Raw genomic sequence first — 21,575 nt, forward strand, 5'->3', positions numbered from 1 at the left:
GTCACTGGAATTTCGGTCAGGAGATTAATGGCCAAGGTGGACAGAAGAAAGGCAATAAACATCCTATCACCTTGATATGTGATGGAGGGCTGGGCACTGGACAGAGTTTCACACACCCGTCCCTGATGCAGAACTGATGGATAGCTTCCAGTGGGAACAACTTGGCCCAATCGTACATGCAATCTGTGAACGACGGCTTGGTTCAAGTCCATTGCAATCTGGGGCCAGGCCTTCTTAGAACCAAGAGCATGGGCTTACCACGCTTCAATAGCAACATACCATGAACCGGACTGAACCGTTGTTTACACAGTTGGAGAAACTGGTGGAATTTTCCAAAAGGCTCACTTGTGGGAACCCCCAACTGAATTAATTCAAAAATCAAAGAAGTACAAAGAAGACCACAATTTATTTAGCATCTATTATCATCCCTATGTAGTATTTCTGACCCCTCTCATTCCCGTTTTCTTCCTGTTAACATAAATAGAAATATTTTTCTGTTTATATTTTATTTGGAATAAAATATATAAAACAATGTGCATCGCTGCCTGTAAGAAAACTGTATTTTAACACTAGTCATCAATAAGGCACATCACGGTGCAGTATTTTCAAATATATATATATATATATATTTTCTTTAAACAAGCAAAAAAAAAATCTTTCAACCTCTTTGAGGTTGTTAACAGTTTACCCACCACTGGCACAGCTCTAGAACCCAATATAGTCTCTGTTGGAAGAACGCATAAAAAGGAATGGCGGGAGGGGGGCATCAATTCGCTTGGGTTGTGGGGAAGGATTTTATCCCTGAGGTGTCAATAAAAAGGCTGCCACTGAAAAAGAAAGGTTAAAAACACAGTCTTAAATAACAAGATAAACTACTGAATGTCCAAGCACCGAGAAGTATGGGAATTCCCAGTTCTGAAGTAGCCTTTTCCTTCCTCTCTTTTCTTTCCTAACTAAGAGTAATTCCATGACTTTCTAAAGTTACAGGACAGTCATTCCGCATTCCTTTCAGCTGAGGTTCCTTCGTCGCCAACATGGGGTTGGATCCTAAGGAACGTAAGTGGACTTCTACGGATGGGAAAAGAGCTCGCCTGCTTTATACCCCTGGGATGCCTCCCAAAAGCCACTCCTGAAGGTCAGGGGAGGCTTCCAAATACAGTGAGAGGCAGTGGAGGTGAACTTGCAGGAACTGGGGATCTCCCACCCCCCTTGCACAAACAAAAGTGCCTTCTGCTTGCATAAGATGTCCTCTGGATCTAACCCACTGGTCTTGAAATAATCCTTACCAAGCTCCTCTATTACAACACTCAGAAAGCAAAAACAAACCAGCTAAAAAGAAATTAAAAATCAGTGCCATAATTTCCAAATCTTCCAAAATATCATCTGATAATCTCAGGTGTCCTGTTGCACTCCAAAATAACACCAGCTGAACTTTTTTTCTCCTGTAACAGAGAGTTAGGTGAAGAAAATACTGGTTGGTGATTAACCTGGCTCGAGTAGTCATTAGGTGGGATAAAAGGAATGAAGGGAAGTGTTTTTGCCGTCAATCCTTCCACAAGATCTTTGGAAAGGAAGACATCATAGAGTAAGGCTCTTCTCTGCCTTCATCCACCCTGGTAGGCTTAGAAGGCTCCATCTGTGTAGTACCAAATGGTCAACTGGGCCAGCCATTAGTAGTAGCGATTCAGGCTTCTGGTCCCTGGAATATCTGGTTGCCCATTCATCCATATTTCCCTGATGATGCGCTCCCTTTCTTCCAGCCGTTGAGCTCTCTCCAGCTCTTCAGCTGAAGTGAAGACGTTCATGTTCAAAGTCCTTTCAAACCTGCGGTGCCGGCGGGCTGACAGGTCCGACGTGGTGTCTGAGTCGTCATCGCTCTCGCTGGTGTCGCTGTCGCTCTCCCGCAGCGGCTTCTTGGGCAGTGAGCGTTTGCAGTCGGTCCGGCAGGAAACTCGGAGCACCAGGGCCAGCAGGGTCAGGAGCAGTCCAATGCACACGCCGGAGACGAAATACAGAGCAGCACGCTCAGGGTTTTCTGTAAGGAAAAAGAGAAACAACCTGTCCATTTATTAATTAAAATGTTTTTTTAGCCCCTCTTTCTCATCATAAATGATGGGGGGAACTGTCAGCCACGTCTACTTGCTACCGGATCACAATAACCACCAAGCATCTCCGGAGATCAACTCTTGAAGATGCCTTCTACCGAACAAGACCCTGCGCCCATTCAGGTCGGTGTTGTCTACTCTGACTGACAGCGGCTTTCGGGCTTTCGGTTTTTAGGGAGGGGCTGTGGCTCAGTGGCAGGAGCATCTGCTTGGTATGCAGAAGGTACCAGGTTCAATCCCTGGCATCTCCTATTATAGAGACCCAGATCACAGACCTGTGAAAGACTGAGACCCTGGAGAGCTGCTGCCAGGCCAAGCAGACAATACTGACCTTGATAGACTGATTCATTACAAGGCAGCTTCATGCGCTGATAAACTACTTCTTTGGAAGGGGGAGGGGAGGCCGCCTGGCCTCGCTGGATGCAGCCACATTTCAGAAGCTTAACAAAACCAATCACCGCTGTGAAAAACGTACTAAGTTACATTGAACAAATCAAGAAATAAGCTCCGTAGGACTCTGAATGAGAAGTAAAGTGCCGGCTCGTTTAATGTCTTGAGTTAAGACATTAAATTGTGTAAATTGTGTAGTTAATTAACACAAGAACTGGCACTTACTTATTAAGCAACTGTCCAAAATACATAGAACGTCTCAATTATAGAAAGTGTAAATGCTTACTTAAGTATAGACCCATTCAGATAGATGATACAGCCGGAAGCGCCCAAATAGAGATACTGGAAAACAGTTGTTTCTCATTCAGAGTCAGATGGAGGTGATTTCTTGATTTGTTCAATGTAACTTATTATGTTTTTTCACCGCTATTATTGGTTTTGTTTATCCTTTAACGTGATACTATCCTGCACATTTCAGAAGCTGATCAGGGTCAGTACTTGCATAGGGGACCACCAAAGAAGACACTGCGAGGAAGGAAACGGCAAACCACCCCTGCCTCTCACCTGTCTTGAAAGCCTCTTGCTGGGGTCACCATAAGTCCACCGCGACTTGAAGGCACATAAGTACATAATTTCATGTGAGGGGTATGGAATGGCCCGATTTCGTCAGATCTCGGAAGCTGAGCAGGGTCAGTACTTGGAGGGGAGACCACCAAGGAAGACTCTGCAGAGGAAGGCAACGGCAAACCACCTCTGTTTCTCACTTGCCTTGAAAGCCCCTTGCTGAGTCACCATAAGTCAGTTGTAACTTGATGGCACATACATACATACATACATATAGACTACTTTGGGGAGGGGCTCCGCTTGGCACTCAAAAGGACCCAGGCTCAATCTCTGTCATCCTACTACATAAAAGCTGAGGCGTATTAGTGATGACTCACTTTTTATCCTGGTGCAGGTGCACTGAGGGCGCAGCAGGTGCGCCTGTGCCATGATAAAAGGTGAGTTGTTGGCCTGGCGCAACGTACCATCATGGCCGCTGTGGGGCTTTGGGAGGGCCACACTGGGCCCCCTGCCCGTTACCCCAGGCCTCTGAGGGGCTGTGGAGGCAATGGGGAGGCCGCGCTGGGGAGGTGGGGCTCAACGGCTGCTGTGGACCCTTGGGAGGGCTGCTCCTAAATGGCCCTCCCAAGGCCCTGCTGCTACAGCCTGTTGTATTGTTTTCAGATGATGGGCTCTGTTGCTAGTCTCCAGATAAAAGGCTCTGGCAGTTATTGATGTAAAATACTGCTGCCTGAGAGTCTAGAAAAGTAGCTACTAGTCAGAGTACTAAGCCCTTCCTGTGTCTCTTGCCATCCCCCAGGGAAATGGAAAGTTAAAAGATGGTGTGGAGAAATGGAAACAGAAAGCAAAGTACAGCCAGAGACACTGCACCGCTGTCAAAAATAAAGTTCAGTTGTAGTCCACTCAGCTCCTTCCCCAAAACTGGAGGTAATTTCATTCTGGTTAGGTTACCTTTCTAAGGTTAATAAACAGGGCACATCTGGCTTGGATGCTGATTGTTTGGGATGTGCATTCACCATTCCTACCTAAATAATTGTAATTAATCCATTCTTACCTGAAAGCACCATCATACTAAACACCACGGACATTGTTAGGTAAATTAAATGTGTGAATCAGTGCTTCGCTACACGTCTTTGAGCAAACTTCTCTTGACTGCTGCTTTATTTATAGCTCAGTGGAGGGATGTCCTACCCAATCAGGAATCCATGACAAAATGTAACTTGACATTATGTGGCCCAGTTTCTGTGTTACTGCTTCATCAATACTCACAACTTGGTTTTCTCAACAGCGTTTGGTACTTCCTATTCTGGCTTTGCACACTGATGCAAAAGGGCATCGATAATGGGAATAGTTGGAAGTCATTGGACTCAGAGACAACATTTATGTCTCATCTATCAAGTGCTGCAAGTGCTTCACATCCATTAACTCAGTATTTTTGCTGCAGTTTGCTACTTCCCCCATCCCAACTGCAAATGAGCAAAACAGCCCTGGAACAAGCTGAGCCTCCGAGGAGGGGGGTCTCCCAGAATTACAACTAACCTACAGCCTAGTGAGATCCATTTCCCTGGAAAAAACAGCTGCTTTGGACAGTGGACTCTATGACATTATACCCTCCCCAAACCCCTCCCCAGGCTCAACCCCCCAAATATCAAGGAATTTCCCAACCCAGAGCTGGCAACGCTTAGGGTTACCATTCCCCTGCTGGGGACAGAGGATCCCCTGCTCCCACCCTTCCACCCCCAGTGCCCACTTACTTGGCTGGTGGGGGGCACACACCCCGAGCGGCAGTGCATGCCCCCCCAAGCTGCGCCGCACACTCCTGCAGCCACAACTGACCGCTAATGAAATGAATCAATCCAGTGAAACCCAGTAAGCTACATATAAGTAAATCAAAGACAGAACCAAAAAGAATTTTTTCTAGCTCTCCTTGGAAAGATAAAATTGAGGAGTCCATTTGCAGCTGTCAAGAGGGGCATTCCACAGTTCCGGAGCTGCTACAGAAAAGGCACCGCGGATGGAGGCTAATTTAGCCTCCAGACAGCTCTCGCCTCAGCACTGCAAGGAAATCCACCACAAAACACTAGACATCTGTCAGTCAAACCCATTATGTCTCTGTTCTTTATTTGTCTTAGGGCCAAGCTACAAGTGACTCCTGACACAGGTTGGACACTTGTCAGCTTCCCTCAAGTTTTGATGGGAAATGTAGGCATCCTGGTCTTGCAGCTTGGCTCTCTGACTGCTGTCCAGTGGACTTTTCAACTGTCACTTGTCCAACATTCCGCCAAGCTGCCTACATTTTCCATCAAAACCTGAGGGAAGCTGACAAGTGTCCAACCTGTGTCATTCGTCACTTGTAGTTTGGCCCTTAGTATTTAAAATCAAGGTACTTGTGATCCGATAGCAATCACTTTACAGGCTCAGAGGACATACTGTTAACCTACATTTTGGAGTGAAGGTTTCAGAAGAAGGTCACTGGGAGTCACTACCTTAGGCTGAGTAAAGCAAACATGCCAGGTTCTGACTGAAAAGGATTTGGTGCAATCAGTATTAGTAGCACAGAAGAGACCTATGCTATTAATATAATCAATAAAAATCTGCGAAAGAGATGTCATTTTTTTTCTTTCCTTTTTTCTTTTCAGTTAACTGAATTGAGGCATACAAGTAGGATTGCCAGCTCTGGGTTGAGAAATTCCTGGAGATCTGAGGGCAGAGACAGGAGAGTGGGAGTTGGGAAGGGGAGGGACCTTGGCAGGGCATACAGTCCCCCCCTCCAAAGCAGCCATTTTCTCCAGGGGAACTGATCTCTGGGGTCTGGAGATCAGTTGTAATTCTGGGAGAGCTTCAGGTCCCACCTGGAGGTTGGCAACCTTACATACATTCAGTTTTCAAAAGCACAATCCTGAAAATGCCATTACTGACTGTGACAGGCCTTTCCTGGGGAATTAGATTTGTTTTGAAACGTAAACCTTCCCCTCAGTTGATAGATATTCTTATGGCAGTGCGTATAAAGCCACCGGGTTCTCTGCTGTGAGGTAAGTTTTATATTGAGCACAGAGAGTACAGACATCACTGAAGTAGAGATGGGCACGAACCAAAATACGAACCAAAGTTCATGATGAACCAGACTGGTTCGTGGTTCACAAACCAGCAGTTCATCAGCCCATTTCTGATGAACCGCCACGAACTTTAGGCTGGTTCATTTGGTTTGGTTTTTTGGTTCATCGCTGCAGACAGCCTGGCACCAATCAATCAGTTTCCTAGGCAACAGAGGATGGACTTCCTGCAGACCTTCTGCTGACCTGGAAGTGAAGATTTGCTGACCTGGATGTGACGTTTTCACGAACCAAATGAACCGGTTCGCGAACTGGGCCAGGTTCATGAAAGTTCGTGGTTTGTGAAATGCGACGAACCACGAACCGCATGGTTCGGGGTTTTTTTGGTTCGTGCACATCTCTACACTGAAGCAGGAGGTTTATGAAAATAACAAAGAAGATATATTTATGTACAAACAGATCAGCAGCCCAGATCAGCAGCCCAGGCCTCTCAGCATTCTGCTGGCAGAGACACATAAATTTAAGCTAACTATGGCTTCAAATTGTAATTTCAATGCCATTTAAGGCTTTCAAGTACAAACAGTCTTTCACTGACTAGCCGTCATGTTGAATCTTTTCACACAAGTGCAGGATTCTACCCGCACCAGCCTGCCCTTTCCCAAGAGTCGAACTAATGAGTTCGAGGGCTGCTCATCACCAGAGACAGTCCTCACAACTCTGTCCTCTCCCAGAGGTACAATTAAAGCACTCGGCCACAATACCAGGCAGGTTAATGAAAAATGTATAAATACAGACTATTCCTATAAATACACTATCCAAAGAACAAATCCTATGTGGCCACCAGGATTTGTTCTTTGGATATTGTATTAATAGGAATAGTCTGTATTTATACATTTTGCATTAACTTGCCTATTTACTTATTTATTAAAGCACTTGTCACTTTAACAATATTTATCATATTCATGTAAAAAATATATAAAACTTCTATTGGGGTTTTCACCCTTTTTCTCCATTTGTGGATTTCCACCTTTCCATTCCAGTTTAATTTGGAGGTGTCTCAAGTTTTGGGTTACAATACCAGGCAGAGCTATACACAAAACTGTCTGCTATCTTATTGAACTGCTGCTGTGTTTCCCTCCAACACTCATCCACCCTCAAAAGGTGACTGGATACTGGAGCAGCTCCTCTAGGAGCAGGGAAGAAGCAGCGGAGAGGTTGCTTTACCTCTGAGGCAGGACAGACCTCTTGTCCATCACTTCAATGCACAGAATTCCAAATCTCCCATCATGTATCTCCGGCCCACTAGCCTGCCGACATTCCTGCTGCCTCGACCCATCAATCCTTCCTTATGTTCAAATGAAAAAGAAGGTGGGGGTGTAAAAACTACGGACATTTTGAAACGGCAACTCTCCTCACACTACAAAGGCCAGATTCAAGGAACGGGTTGTGGAAAGAAGTCATTCCCCTCCACAGGATATGAGTTCATGCGAGTCTTCCCAAATGAAGCAATACACTCCAGAACAGACAACACCAAACCCACTATATAATAAAATCCTTGAGCAAATAAACACTTTTTAAAAATGACTTGGGCGTCCTTACTTTGTGGGGCAGCTCTAGGTTCCAGAGGAGAGGCCACGTGAGGCTTTTCGAAATACAAAGACCCCTCTGTTGCTCCAGGGCTGCTTCAGAAAGCAAGAGCTCTTTGGATGCAAGCGGTGGACAACAAGAAGAGTGGTCCTATGTCACCCAGAAGTGATATAGAAATGTATGTAGACTGTGGCCATTTCCACACGTCCTTAGAGGTGTGGTTCACCTATGGAACTGGGGCAGCTTTTCCTCAAGCATGCACATGTTATTGTATGCCAACTGTGTGCATATTGTTTGTTTACTGGGTCTTCTGCATATTTACCGGGACCACACTTGCTCCGAATTCTTCTTTTTGTTGCGGGTTTACGGCGGGTTGGTTTTTTTAAAATTTGCATTTTCTGGCATGTGAATTTGAAGCGTTTCTGAAGAAACCTACTCCTCTCAATCTCCACCCAGTTCTTCCCCCGAAGCTCTTTCCGTTCCTTCTTCACATTTCTGTTCAGCCCCAGAAGCCTGCTTGCGACAGGAGCTGCATGCAATCATGCATGTGCAAAGTTTAAAAAAAAAATTTAAAGGGGGAACGGGTGCTTTTAGTCTATGATGATGGAAGTGCCCGACCTCCCCTCCAAAATTGCTTTTTTCGGGGGAAATGTTTGGAGGATTTCCTGCGACCTCACAACCAAAGCGCTTGTGAGTACTGCATGTGGAGGATGAGTTGTCAGAACAACTCAGCAAAACCTAGACCTAAAGCAGGGTGAAGGGGGGAGGCAGGAACAATGGGCTACGCAGAAACAGCCTGTATCTTCCCGCTGGCTCACTTCCGACATTAAATGTGGTTTAACGAAACTCCGGTCAGTGTGATCATTGGAGCACAAGTCACTCCTCTAGCTGTGGTTCGTTATGGTGCATGAGACTAGGCTCTGAAGCTATGGGAGGAAGTTGGTTTATTAACATAGTGCCAAGCTGCAAGTGATGAATGACGCTTGAACGGCGTGATCAAGAGGAGCGCAAGTGGAGCGCAAGTGAACAGGGAGGAATACACGGGAGTCTGTTCACTTGCCATTCAAGTGTCATTCGTCACGTGTACCTTGGCCCATAGTCTTCAGTGGGGTAGAAGTGGACCTCCTGGTGTCATCACCATCATCGCCCCTGCCCGCTCTTGGGACTACAGAAATGCCTGGCCAGAGCAAAAGCAATGAAATCAGCATTTGTCAAGGCAAAGCAGGTCTGTGAATCTTGGCTCCACAAACTTGGATCCAGCAGAGGATTTCTGTGACTGGAAAGGAAGGGTTTTTGCCAATTCTTGTACGAGATGAATACTTAATTACAGGGCTTTTTTCTGGGAAAAGTGGTGGAACTCAGTGGGTTGCCCTCGGAGAAAATGGTCACATGGCTGGTGGCCCCGCCCCCGGATCTCCAGACAGAGAGGAGTTGAGATTGTTCTCCACGCTGCACAGCAGCACGGAGGGCAATCTAAACTCCCCTCTGTCTGGAGATCCGGGGGCGGGGCCACCAGCCATGTGACCATTTTCAAGAGGTTCCGGAACTCCGTTCCCCCACGTTCCCCCTGAAAAAAAGCCCTGCTTAATTAGCAGAGTTTAGCAGAAATTGTGCATTGGATTTAATGAGAACAGACACACTCCAGTTTAGCTCTATAAAATACTTTACTACATAAAAGATAAAAATAGGGTTACACTGCTAGAAATAAGAAATTGCTAGTTGACTACATCTTTGCTGGTAGAAGGTAGTCCTAAGACTTAGAGCACAAGATACACTGTTACATCCGTAGGCAGATCTTAGACTCACTGAACAAAGAGTATAAACTTCAGTATATATCTTCACTTAATTCCCCCCCCCCCAATAAACAGGTTGCCCAATAGAGAACCCTAATTCTCCTTCATTAAGCTTAGAGACTCTCCTTTCTCTGGCGGGAATCCTTACTCAAGGCCTAAGTGGTTGCATGCAAATAAGTTTACTAAGTAACACAAACAGTTTAACTCTTTCATGACTGAAACAAAAACACTTGCTAAATCCCAACAACAGTTCTCCCCTCCCACTGTAATCCTGAGATTCTCTGTATCTCAGGAACAGTTATGGTGGTGGGGGAGGCATTTTCGGCTGTATCAGGAGGAGGAGGTGGGGAAGCTTTACTTTGCCGACAGACATCCATCAGCCGACATGAGCCACTGAAGTTGGAAGAAAGGTTCTTAGGCTGGAAGGAAGAGCCATGAGATTACATTACGAAACCGAAAAGATGAATGCCACACAATGTAATTTGGACAGGCTTTGGAGATTTGGGACCTACAGTGAAGTCTGCTTTGAGTTCTAGCAAGCAAAACGGACTTCTGATGTTTCCCCCTTATCATCTTATTGAAAGATTTATGAAGAAAATGGCGGATAGCGATCAGTTGCTACTTATATCGTGGTAGTTCAGGGTGGCCTTATATTGGTCAGTCCATGCCACCAGGGCCCAGTTAGAATAATCAGAGCTACCAGAGGGAACAAGGCGGATCCGGGAAAAATCCAGGAGTTCTCCAAACCAAACTGGACAGTAAGGGGGGGGGGGGAGTGCCATTCTATTATTTCTGTTTCTACGCTCATTCCCAGACTCTGCATCCAAACCCTGCCCCAAATCTCAATGCTGCCTCTTGTCACTGGAGACCAAGACATTAACTGATACCAGCATTGCCTCCTAAAGAATGACACGTCCCATTTTTAATTACTTTTGAGCCCTAATGCAGCAACAATTTTTCCAGTGTGCCACCATCTTATGCAGACATCTTACTCCCATGTAAGAGTATAGAAGGGAGAAAGCTTAAATGTATGTCATTTGGGGGTTTACGAGAAGAAAGACAAAGCAAACAGGAACTAGAGCCCAACAGAGGTGCCCTTTTGATCACAGACATTTGTATATTGTTTTCTCACAGAGGTATCCTAAGCAGAGTGCTATTTTTTTGGCAAGGTGCTGTGGTAGGGCTGGGGGCAGGGACAACGGGTCATGCATGTGACATTGGTGATGTCAACAATGTCAATATGTCACTTCTGGGCACAGCCTGGAAGTGACAAAGGGTAGAGCTAGACATAGGGTTGGTAACGTTGCTGTTTTTTATGTTATTTTATTTTTCTCCCACCTCTGCTCAGAGTGGTGTAGGGATCCCAGGACCCCTAGTGGGGGTGGGGTAACCTCCACTCCCATCCTCTATCCACCACTAACCTGGCCACCACTAACCTGGCCAGTGGAGGGAAAGGCGGAGGATCAGGCCTTCTGGGCATGCTCCCATGCTTCTCGGCGAGCTGATTTGGGCTCCAAATGGGCCAAGTTGGGCCCGTTCTGGGGCTCAAATTGGCCTGCTGAGAAGCACACACTCCCAGGCCTGCAAGATGACATCACTTCCTGGAAGTGACATCATCACACCGCTCCAGGAGTGCACATGTGAGGACCAACAAAACGGTGAGTGCTGGGTTCCTCTGTTCCTGCCAGGAGGGTAAGGGGACCCAGCAACCGTAGAATGGCAGCAGGCAACAGGGCCTGCCAGAGGGCAGGTATGACATGCCTATTGCTGCAGTGTCCCACCAACCCTATCCATCGTTTAGTTGACACTGATCTTTGCAGGCTCCAAATTATGGTTCTTGAGACTCTGGCTGTTTCCCCATGTCTTAAACTTTCACATAATTTCTGATGTCACCATTTCCAAAACGGAGACGGGCAGTTATGATTCCATTTTCGGGGCGCCATGACAACAGAATCATAACCGCCAGCCTCCATTTTGCAAGCGGTGACGTCAGAAATCGCGCAAAAGAGCCGTCAGCGTTCCATGAGCGGAGCACAATTTTTGAGACGTGGGGAAACGGCCTCACACAAAATGAGGCCAGCGCTGCTGCAACGCCAGCAGGCCATAATAGTGCATGTTCGACTTACCCCCTGAGTAGATAAAGGCAATCACACAAGATAGATGGAAAGCAACGAGTTGGCTGCACTCTGATACAGTTAGAAGCACACAGGCCTTTAAAAAAAAAACACCCTCGCAACTGCAGAGCCCCAAGGCATTTCCTGAGAGCCATTCGCCTGCGGAGAACATTAGTTCCCCAATCATTCATTCCCCAGGAAATGCCTCCAGGCCAATGTTATTATTCCCATTATATCTCTATATTCTGTAATAAATAAAAAAAATAATCTGTGTATTATTACATCTCATTTCCTGCAGAGGCCGTGTGCGTTCGGAGAGTCCTGAGGAGAACAGCGATCTGAGGCACTCGGCATGAAAGTTTCAGTCCTAATGCCATTATCTCTCCACGGTAAGCAACCAGCTCATTCTCAGAATTAACAATCTGCTCAGGAATCACTAGAAAACCCCATTGCCAGAGCGTGACGCAATAAAAAATGGATCTGGGAGAAGAGTTGATCTCACTGTTAGGCCTCCTCCTCTCCTCCTCCTCTTCCTCATTATTGTTGTTGTTGTTGTTATTGTTTCTAATCCACCCTCCCTGCAAATGAGCTCGGAGCAGAATACAACATATTATATAAGGTAACATGAACATATTAGTTTAAAACCAGATAAAACATCAATAAATACAGCAATAAAATTTCTAAAAGACAGCAGCACACATATTGCACGACCCAACAATAACAGCGTGGGTAGAGTTTCGGTTCATGGTGCTTTGGAAGCCCATCTCTTTATATAAACCCACAGTACAAGACAGTAGGGAAGATGAAAATTCCCAAGAGTGGACAGATGCCATATAGGACTAGCAATCCTCCCTGTTTATCAAACGGATCTACATGGGAATAGATGATAGCTCGAGGTGATCCTACAAGTGACACAGAAATTCTGTTCTTTACTTTTCACGCGTCTCTGTGACTCGCAATCTCGAACACCTGCATTTTGAACAAACTTACCAGATGCACCATTGTTCTGGCCCTGATACCCTCCATCACCAGCAGTTGTAGGAAAGGCCAACAGCTTAACTTTACGCAATAGCACTAACATGATGGGTCAAACCCACTTCCATTTAGTGGCAGCGTGGTGTAATGGTCAGAGTGTCAGACTAGCATCTAGGAGAACCAGGTTCAAATCTCCACTCTGCCGTGGAAGTACATAAATAATTCACAGGTAACCAAAGTAATGCATGCAAATCACATAAAGGTAAATCTTCCTTAGGGTCAGGCACTCAAAATTTATACTAAGTCACCAGCTCAGAAGAAGAATCCTGCTATATCACAGTAAACATCGATCTAGACCAACATCCCGTATCACTCAGTGGCTCACTTCCTCTGAAGAGGAAAGCACCTCCATGGCTAATAGCTGTTACTCTCTCCGATTGTGTCTAAGTCCCCTTTAAAGCCATCTAAGCTATTTGTCCCTCATGTATCTTGTGGCAGTGAGTTCCAAAGGTTAATTATGCTTTGTGTGAAGAAGTACCTCCTTTTGGTCTGTCCTGAAACTATTGCCAAGCAATTTCATAAGAGTTCCTGCAAGTTCTAATATGGGGGAGTGCGGTGGAATGTCTGTCTCCATTGTTCACATCAGCAATGCTTTTATAAGCCCCACAACTAAGTCCCAAGACACACATGATAGTGGCAGACGCACAACTGAAGATGCTGTTGGGCCTCAACAGAGTAACAAAAGAGTCATGCCGGTGAGAAGAGGTGACCCATCCCTCCGCCAATGGCTCTTCCCCCTGCATCTACGGTTGCCAGTCCCCTGCTGCATGCGAGGGATCCCCTGCTCCCACCCTCCACCCTCAGCTCCCGCTTACCTAGCTGGCGGGGGGGAAAGCAGGGGAACGCGCCTCCCAGAGGGTACTCCCAGAAGGCGCAGCACGCTCCCACGTGCTGCGGTAGGCCAATTTCAGCCCAAATTGTGCCCGAAATCGGCCTGCTGTGGAGCTCAGAAGCACTCCAGGGTCTGTCACACCATCCCTGCAGTGCTCTCAAACTTCACAGCAAGCCAATTTCAGGCCTAAACAGCCCAAATCAGCCCGCTGCGGTGCACTTCCAGGGGCAGCATGTGATCTGTGCAACAATGTGCATCCTGTGCATCCTGGAAGTGATGTCATTGCATAGCCCCGGAAGCACTTGCACTCACAAGGCATGTGCGTGAGGACATCCGAAAGGTGAGAGCCAGGTCTCCAGCCTCCTGCCTGGAGGGTAAGGGGACCTGGCAATCCAGCTGCAGCTCAACTCCTATCTGGTACCTGTTATTCTAATATGCTCTGCATATGTAGAAGCACCACGTCCTTCTTTCTGACAATCTCTCTTTCTCCAACCAGTATGGTTTTCAACCTCCAAGTGGAGCCTGGGGTCCCTGAAATTAGGACTTCCATCCAGATTGGAGAAACCTCAGGGCCAAACTATACGTGCGGATTTTTAAAGAGACCCAACTCAGGTTCCCAGACCCAACTCAGGTTCCCACATCCATACAGCAGTTAAGAAGTAAGTGGCTGTTAAAAAATAAAAGAGAGCCCAAATGGTCTCAGAAAGCCTCCACAGAATGCCCCTTGTCACAATAGCACGGGAGGAGTTTTTTCCCCGTTTTTATTGCTCCATGTCCACAAAATACTTCATGTGGAGCTGAAAAAAAGGGGGGAAACCTCTGTCACCTGATATTGACAGGGGAGAAACAGCTTGAGGGGGGAAGGAGCCCCTCTTCTCCCCATAGAGGCATTCTGAGGCCATTTAGGATCTCCCTTATTTTAAACAGCTACTCCCCAAAACTGCTGTGTAGCTGCAAGGAACTCGAGCTCCCCAGACCCAACTCCTTAAAAACCTGCACATCTAGCTTGGCCGTTAGTTAAGCTCCTTTAGAGGGTGGACTCTATACCATAATAGTCCACTGAGGTCTCTCTCTGGGCTTCACCCCCAAATATCCAGGAATTTCCAAACCCAGAATTGGCAACCGTCTCCAGGCAGAAATATCTGCCTGGAGAGGGTTGTTCAAACAGCCAGCTCCCCCGGCATCTGTACCTGAAGTGGAACAACTATACAACCTGATTCTACTAACTGTAAAAACTAGCCCTGTACCAGGGCTCCCCCAGGGCTGCTCAAAAACAACCGTTTCCTCCAGACACTAAGATTTCCAGACTGGCACACAACCATAAAACAGGTCTGTAAAATGAATCAAAGGCAGCCGCAAAAGTTAATAAAAATGCCATAAGTTTCCCTTTTCTCCTCAGAGGCCATAGCATGAATTGTGGAACACAATCCCATATCCAGTAGCCAAGGGATGGTCCCTGGGCATATTTTAAAAAATCCACACAGTGGGCCCCAGCCACATCTACAATTAATTTTATTCATTTTCTTTGTTATTAAACTATTTGTACTCTGCCCTTCCTCTTGGCTCAATTTAGTGTTTGGCAAGAGGTCTGCAGGAAAATCCCATTTAAAAAAATAACTATATTTTGAGGAGAGGGGAAAGAAACAAAGTGTTCATGTGGTGCTTGTGGTTAAGACCCAATGCAACCCCAAATGGTATCTGTCCTTGAGGCAGTGATGCCTGCTATGGACACTCTGAGGAGAAGGAGGTGAAGAAAAGGGGAGAAAATGAAAGCAGGAGGGGAAAACCAGAGGCAAGTGCCAGCAGGGGAGAGAAGGGAAATTAAGGCAGGGCCAGCGGGAGGGAAGAGTGCAAAGGAGCCAGTGGGGTCAGTAAGGTCAGGTGGGATTCTATCTTTCAGGGTCTAACTAATGACAGGTGAGGGTTTCCTTTTTATTTATTATACTAGTGGCAGATCCCGTTGTGAAAAAATACAATGGGCTCTAGCAGCAGGGGCCGAGCAGGCCGCAGCAGGCTGGGTAGCCGCGGGCCACTGGGCCGGGCAGCCCACATCACAGCGGGCCAGGCTGCCCCACACCACAGCAGGCCGCTGGACTGGGCAGAAGCGGGCTGCCAGCTGGGCCACAGATCAGCTGGACAGGGAGAAAGCCTTCTCCCTGCCCAGCTGAGGGGTGGGCAGGCGAGCAGGCTCTGCTGCCATCCTCCCTCGCTCACAGATCAGCTGGGTAGGGTGAAGGGGTTCGCCCACCTTCACCCTACTCAGCTGAGAAACCCTGAGGCAGCAGGAAAGCCTGGCGCTACAGTGGGGAGGCAAACCGTTTCGCCCCCACTCACTTCTTATCCCTGCATTCTGCACATGCGCGGGGATAAGAAGTAGCAAGCAAGCAAGCCTTTATTGGCATATATACAACATAAAATTTTACATACAGAGACTCCATATAAAATGAGATTAAAATACAGATAGGAGCATGGTAACAGTGCAGTAAAACCAGTACAGAATATTACTTGTCTGCACATGCGCAGGGATAAAAAGTGAGTTGTCAGCAACACAGTCTGCCTTTTATGTCTTAAGATTTTATTTAAAACATTTTTATGCCACCAATTTAGGGTCTCCAAGGAAGCAAATAATGAGAATTATTAAAACAAGCTTAACAATAGACTATAAAAAAATTAAACGCATAAACAACTAAACAAACACATAAACAGGAAGGAGCGTCAATGAGGGAACACCAAATAAAGTGTGCAGAAAACATGATGTACTTTCTGCACACTTGACATTTTCCATGAGATAAATTCCGGTCAAACAGAAGCATTAATCTCAGTCCCAACAAATCTAAACAGAGTTAATAGTCCAATACTTTCCCATTGAGAGTAATCTCCCGAAATAAACATAAAGGCAAAAGAACTGAAATACTCCATGCAAGAATCACAGCACAAGAGTAGATGAAAGCTGTGGCCTAAAGAAACATTTATTCAAAACAAGATATCAACATGAAATTACAACAAGCAGCATGGATGGTTAACTTAATGTTCACACTTCAACCGAAGAGAAGCCAAATGTTCTTAAGCAGAGTCAATACACATGTGCCAATCATTTCCCAAATTACAGGGTAGAGAACTTGCCTGCACAGCGAGCAAGCCTTTGATCTTCAGAATCAAAAGGGGGTTATTAACCCCTCTTAAGTTTACCTTAGCCTGAACTTCAGATGATGAGAAGGAAAACCTATAAACAGACGGAGATTATTCTAAAGAAAGACTATATAGGCAGTGCTCAGAATATCTCCCCGAACTATTCGCTCCCAGCTTGCCACCAGGACAAAAGCCAAACCTACGGATGTTTGAGTATAATTAGCATATATCGGATGTTAAGGAGACTTGGTAGAGATACATTTCCCCCACTGTAGAAATATTGGGGGGGGGGGGGTTCCAAATGGATTTTGATCTGATCATTACGTTAAATTTAGACAGGGGTTTCTACCGCTTGTCACTTGGACATGGTGATATAGTGGTTAGGGTTGCCTGGCCTACGTGGGCCTGGGGCTCTCTCCAGATTATAACTGATCTCCAGACAACAAAGATCCATTTCCCTGGAGAAAATGGCAGGTTTGGACTATGAACTCTATGGCATAATATCTCTGGGAGCTCCCTCTTCTCCCAAAACTTAGCCCTCCACAAGTTCCACCCCCCCCCAAATCTCCTGGAATCGGCCAAAACGGAGCAGGCGACCCCACTGTTTGGGATCTGGAAGTCCCAGATTCAAATCCCTACTCTGCCATGAAGCTTGCAGGGTCATGCTTTCTTAATCTGACTTCACAGGGTTGTTGTGAGGGTTCACTGTAAAAGGATAACCCCGTACACTGTTCTCTTTGAGGGAAGCACGGGATAAAAACAGACTAGATGACCTTGCCCTTGCGTTAGGGTTGCTAACCTCCAGAGGGGTGGTTGGAGATTTCCTGGAATTACAACTGATCTCCAGGCCACAGAGATCAGTTCCCCTAGAGGAAATGGTTGCTTTGGAGGATGGATTCTACGGCATTTTACTCCACTGAGGTCACTTCCCTCCCCAAGCCCCATCCCCTTCAGGCTCCACCCCCCAACTCTCCTAGAATTTCCCAACTTGGAACTGGCAATCCTACCTTTCTTTGAGCAACTCAGGGTACTTTAGATTTATTTATCTATTGATTTATGTCATTTATAGTCCGCCTTTCACTGAGACTCAAGGAAGATTACAGAGTGTGAGATTAGTACAATCAGTGGCAAGGACCTTTCCATACAGTGTCAAGGACATTTCCATAAACAATGTCATAGGATTTTACAAAGATACAGCATTAGCAAGGATCCAATACAAAGCTGAAGAGTTGCTGAAACAGAACATAATCAGTTCTAGGACTAACGTTAGATAACATGAAGCACAGGAAGTACATAGGAGTACATATTTAAAGCAACAAATAATATGCAAGGCAACATAGTGGTGAAGTCTGTGGTCCCTAACTCATTAGCGAAGCATCTGAGATCCCCTCCCTATAATACTTCCCTCCTATCTGAGTAAAAAGCCTTTTTGAATAATTCAGTTCTGCATTGTTTGTGGAAAGCCAGGAAAGTGGGGGCTCTCCTGACCTCCTCAGGCAGGCCGTTCCACAGGGTAGGGGCCACCACAGAGAAAGCCCATGTACAGTCCACCTATCTCTTTCCAGTCCAAGTCTAACTACTACACCACACAGCCTCTCCCACCAACATAAGGTTTGTAATTACCAACTAACATGGCATCAAAACTCACAGGAAATAATAAATGTGTATAGCCCTCCTTTTGTTGATCAGAGCTGTTCCATAAAGGACAAAAAATAGTAACAAGGAATCATGTCTGGATGGCCAGTGAAGTAATCCACCACCCACCCTCCTCCACCACAAAAGAGTGCGAAGCAAGCTGAGGTGGGGGCTAAAGAAACAGCTTCCTGTCATGAAGATGGTTAGCCAAGCATCGGAACAGAACTGCCCTGACTGTGGAGGCTCAATGCTAGGGGGAAAGGATGCTGGTCAGCAATTCCTCAACCTCTCACAATGCAGAAGGTGCATTCTGTGTATATCTTTCCCTTTCTCTCTCCCTCCCCATGTTGAACAGGAGAGTTTGGATGGGAGAAACCCAACTTTCGATCCCACCCGCCGTTCCCAGGATAATATGTGGCTCTGCCCGCTTTGCAGCTCAAAGAGTTATCGAGGAGACGGATACGCGAGAACCAGAGAGGGGCCTCTTTTCCTCCAATTTCTAACTCATCCTCCTGCCGGGACATGCTTAGCTTTAAATTAGTCAGAGCGCTTCCACATTGCCCGTGTCCAGGGGAGTGCAAAGGGGAGGGGACTACCGTGAGGTATGCACCCTCCCAGCCCTTCCTATAAATCCTTCCTATAAACTGACAGGGACTTGAGCGGGCCAACTTGCTCTCCCTCTTCACTCCCGCCACCCCTTTAACTAGCGGCTCAAATGCCTTCCAGGATTTGTGGCTCCCAGAAGTGAATGAGCTCAGGGCTGGAGGTGGGGGGGGGGGCGTTGTTGTTGTTGCAGGGCGGAAGAGGAGGAAGGTTTTTCTTCATTTTGAAATGTACAGACTAATATTGGACTTTGGGAATGCACCAAGGAGAAATCCCTACACTGCTGTTTATTTCGGAGGAATGAAAACCAGAAACAAATAAATGCAAAACGCCTACAGGGGTGGCATTTAAAAGCATGTGACCTTCACATATATTGGTGGTGGAGAGAGCCATCAAGTCATAGCCGACTTAGGGCAAGGTGGGGTTTTCATGGCAAGAGACTCACAGACACAGTTTGCCGTTCCCTGCCTCTGCATCCCTGGAGGTCTCCCATCCGACTCCTAACCAAGGCTGATGCTGCTTAGCTTCCAAGATCAGACAAGATCAGGCTTGCCTAGGCTATCCAGGCAGGGCAACTGCTCTTTTAACAGGCAATAAAATCATTCAGTGGGCATAAGAGGAGAGAAGAGGCTACCTGTGATGAAGGAATATGCTGCGAGGATGTTGCTGAGAAGCTCCATTTCTGTGCTGGTACCAGCAGGCTCCATCGCGCCCTTGACTGCGATCCTCTCATCCACCGGAAGGAGCAAAGACTGCGTGTCTAGCGGGTAAAAGGTAGCAGACCTCCCTTTCTTCTTTTCTGTTTGAAAGACAAAGCGAACACCTCTGATTCGAAGGCCCACGACTCCGGCAGAGCTGCCCTCCAGAAGCCGGAGAGGAGAATCACGCTTCACCCAGAAATCTGAAGCATCTGAAGTTTCCCCGCTTGACTTGAGCTGCCTACTCAAAGAGCACTCCAGGCGACTACTGTGCTCGCTTGCGAAAGGAGGTCTGCCCCCCTGCACTTTCAAGTCACCAGTTAGACACACCCGGCTGATTTACTGCAAATGTATAATCAGAGGCCTTTCTGAGCTGCAAATCAAAGGAGCCTTTATCAGCACCGGGTCCCGGCAAACTTGTCCTAACTCAATGCAGCAGCTCCCCCCCTCCCAAAAAAATCACGGGCAGCCCTGCTCGCATTTGACTGTAATTCTATAGCTGCTGCTCTACACCTGGCAAACAAGCCTCCTTCCCCACCCCACCCCTGGCCTTTATTAAGAAGCGGGTGGATCTGGAACGCCCTTTATGACTTCCTACTAGTGGGGCTTGCTTCCCTTCAGCAGGAGAAAAAGGTGCCGTTGATGACAGGTTTTTTTTGTTGAAACTCTGTAGCTGAGGAGGCGGCTAATTCCTTGAGCCTGAAAGAGACCCTTTCAGACCTTATCAGATCACTGCTGAGAACTCTTTGTACCTTGATCTGTTTGCAGACACCACTGGTCGCCTACAAGAACACTAATTGTTTTTAAACACCATTAAACAGTCATGCTGGGGAAAGCTTGGTGATTCGCAGAACTGATACAAAGAAAAAAAAAGCCTGAAGGTTGAATGAAGTTTTTCAGCCCCGGGTTCTTCAGTGTCCTCCTGCCAATGAGCGAAGGCCAGTTCCGTTTGGCCTCTGCTTATCGTGTGGTGTTAACTTTGAGCAAGCTGCAAAGCTTGGCACATAAATTGTCATCAGGGTGGAAAAGGTACAAGCTATTCCATGCTCTGACTGATAAAAGTGCTTTCAGCTTTAATACAGATAGATCGTGTTGTGTTCCACGGTTTTGAAGCTGTGCTATCCCAAATTGTCAGCATACTAAAAAAAATGGGCAGCAGGCAAGGATTTGGCCAGTAGGCCCATGAAGATTCAAGTGTCACATAACACTGGTGACTGTTTTGGAGAGGAAGTGACATCCTCGCGCTGTCCATGGGAGTTCTGTTCCCGCGTTTTGTGCCGGGTTGACCTCTGCCCCAAACAGGCTGATTCTCAAAGAGCAAAGCGAGAGATCACTCCCACTAACAGCCTGATGATGTCACTTCTGGAAGTGACATCATCACACCCCAGCGGGGAGCACAAGCACACACAAAGATTGAACCCGGTGAGTACCAGCCACTCTGCCACCTGTTGCTATGGAGACTTGGCACTGCTGGATCAGACCAGTGGTCCATTTGGTCCAGTATCCTGTCCTACACACTGGCCAACCAGTTACTCTGGAGGGCCAACACCAGGGCATAGTAGCACTGGTATTCTGAGGTTTATTGCCTCTGGATGCAGAGGTGCCCGCAAACCCCTCAAGGATTTACGTATGTTAATTCACTCTGCCTCCTGTTTCTTTTTATCCCTTAATAAATTTCTTCTCTGCTCCCCACCTCTTTGAAGAGTAGTCTGAGATGAGAGGCTCAGGGAATGTAGGGCTCGTCCGCCCATGGCTGCTCGGGTCTACTATAGGGGTAACTGGTGGGGGGAGAGAGAGCACACACCTAAATCAGGATCCTCTTTGTAGTAACCCAGAAAGGGAGGAAACTCCAATGTGTGCCCCCCTCTATAAATTAAAAACTTGGTGGTGGCAGCTAGCTTTATCATCCCTGGAGCCTGAGGGATAGCAGGAGCAGCTAAAAGATGCCAGGGCAAAGTGGGCCCTTCCTCTCACCCGCGGTGAACCCTCTGAGAGACAGTGCACCAGGCTATGCCCTCAGAATGGGTTGTTCACATA

At 46.8% G+C, this 21,575-nt stretch overlaps 1 protein-coding gene across 1 annotated transcript in view; it reads right to left on the reverse strand.

Annotated features, from left to right (window-relative positions):
* Window positions 1–387: 387 nt before the first annotated feature.
* The window catches only part of LOC129323971 (protein eva-1 homolog C-like), a 166,919-nt gene continuing 145,731 nt past the window's right edge, over window positions 388–21,575 (reverse strand). Inside the window, exons 7-8 of the mRNA XM_054970858.1 lie at window positions 19,475–19,639; window positions 388–2,035 (exon numbers count right to left, since the gene is read on the reverse strand). Coding sequence (XP_054826833.1) covers window positions 1,671–2,035; window positions 19,475–19,639 — 530 coding nt within the window. The 3' untranslated portion in view covers window positions 388–1,670. The remainder of the gene's footprint in view (window positions 2,036–19,474; window positions 19,640–21,575) is intronic.

The sequence above is a fragment of the Eublepharis macularius genome, chromosome 1 (assembly GCF_028583425.1).
Source record: "Eublepharis macularius isolate TG4126 chromosome 1, MPM_Emac_v1.0, whole genome shotgun sequence".
In the NCBI taxonomy this organism is placed as follows: domain Eukaryota; kingdom Metazoa; phylum Chordata; class Lepidosauria; order Squamata; family Eublepharidae; genus Eublepharis; species Eublepharis macularius.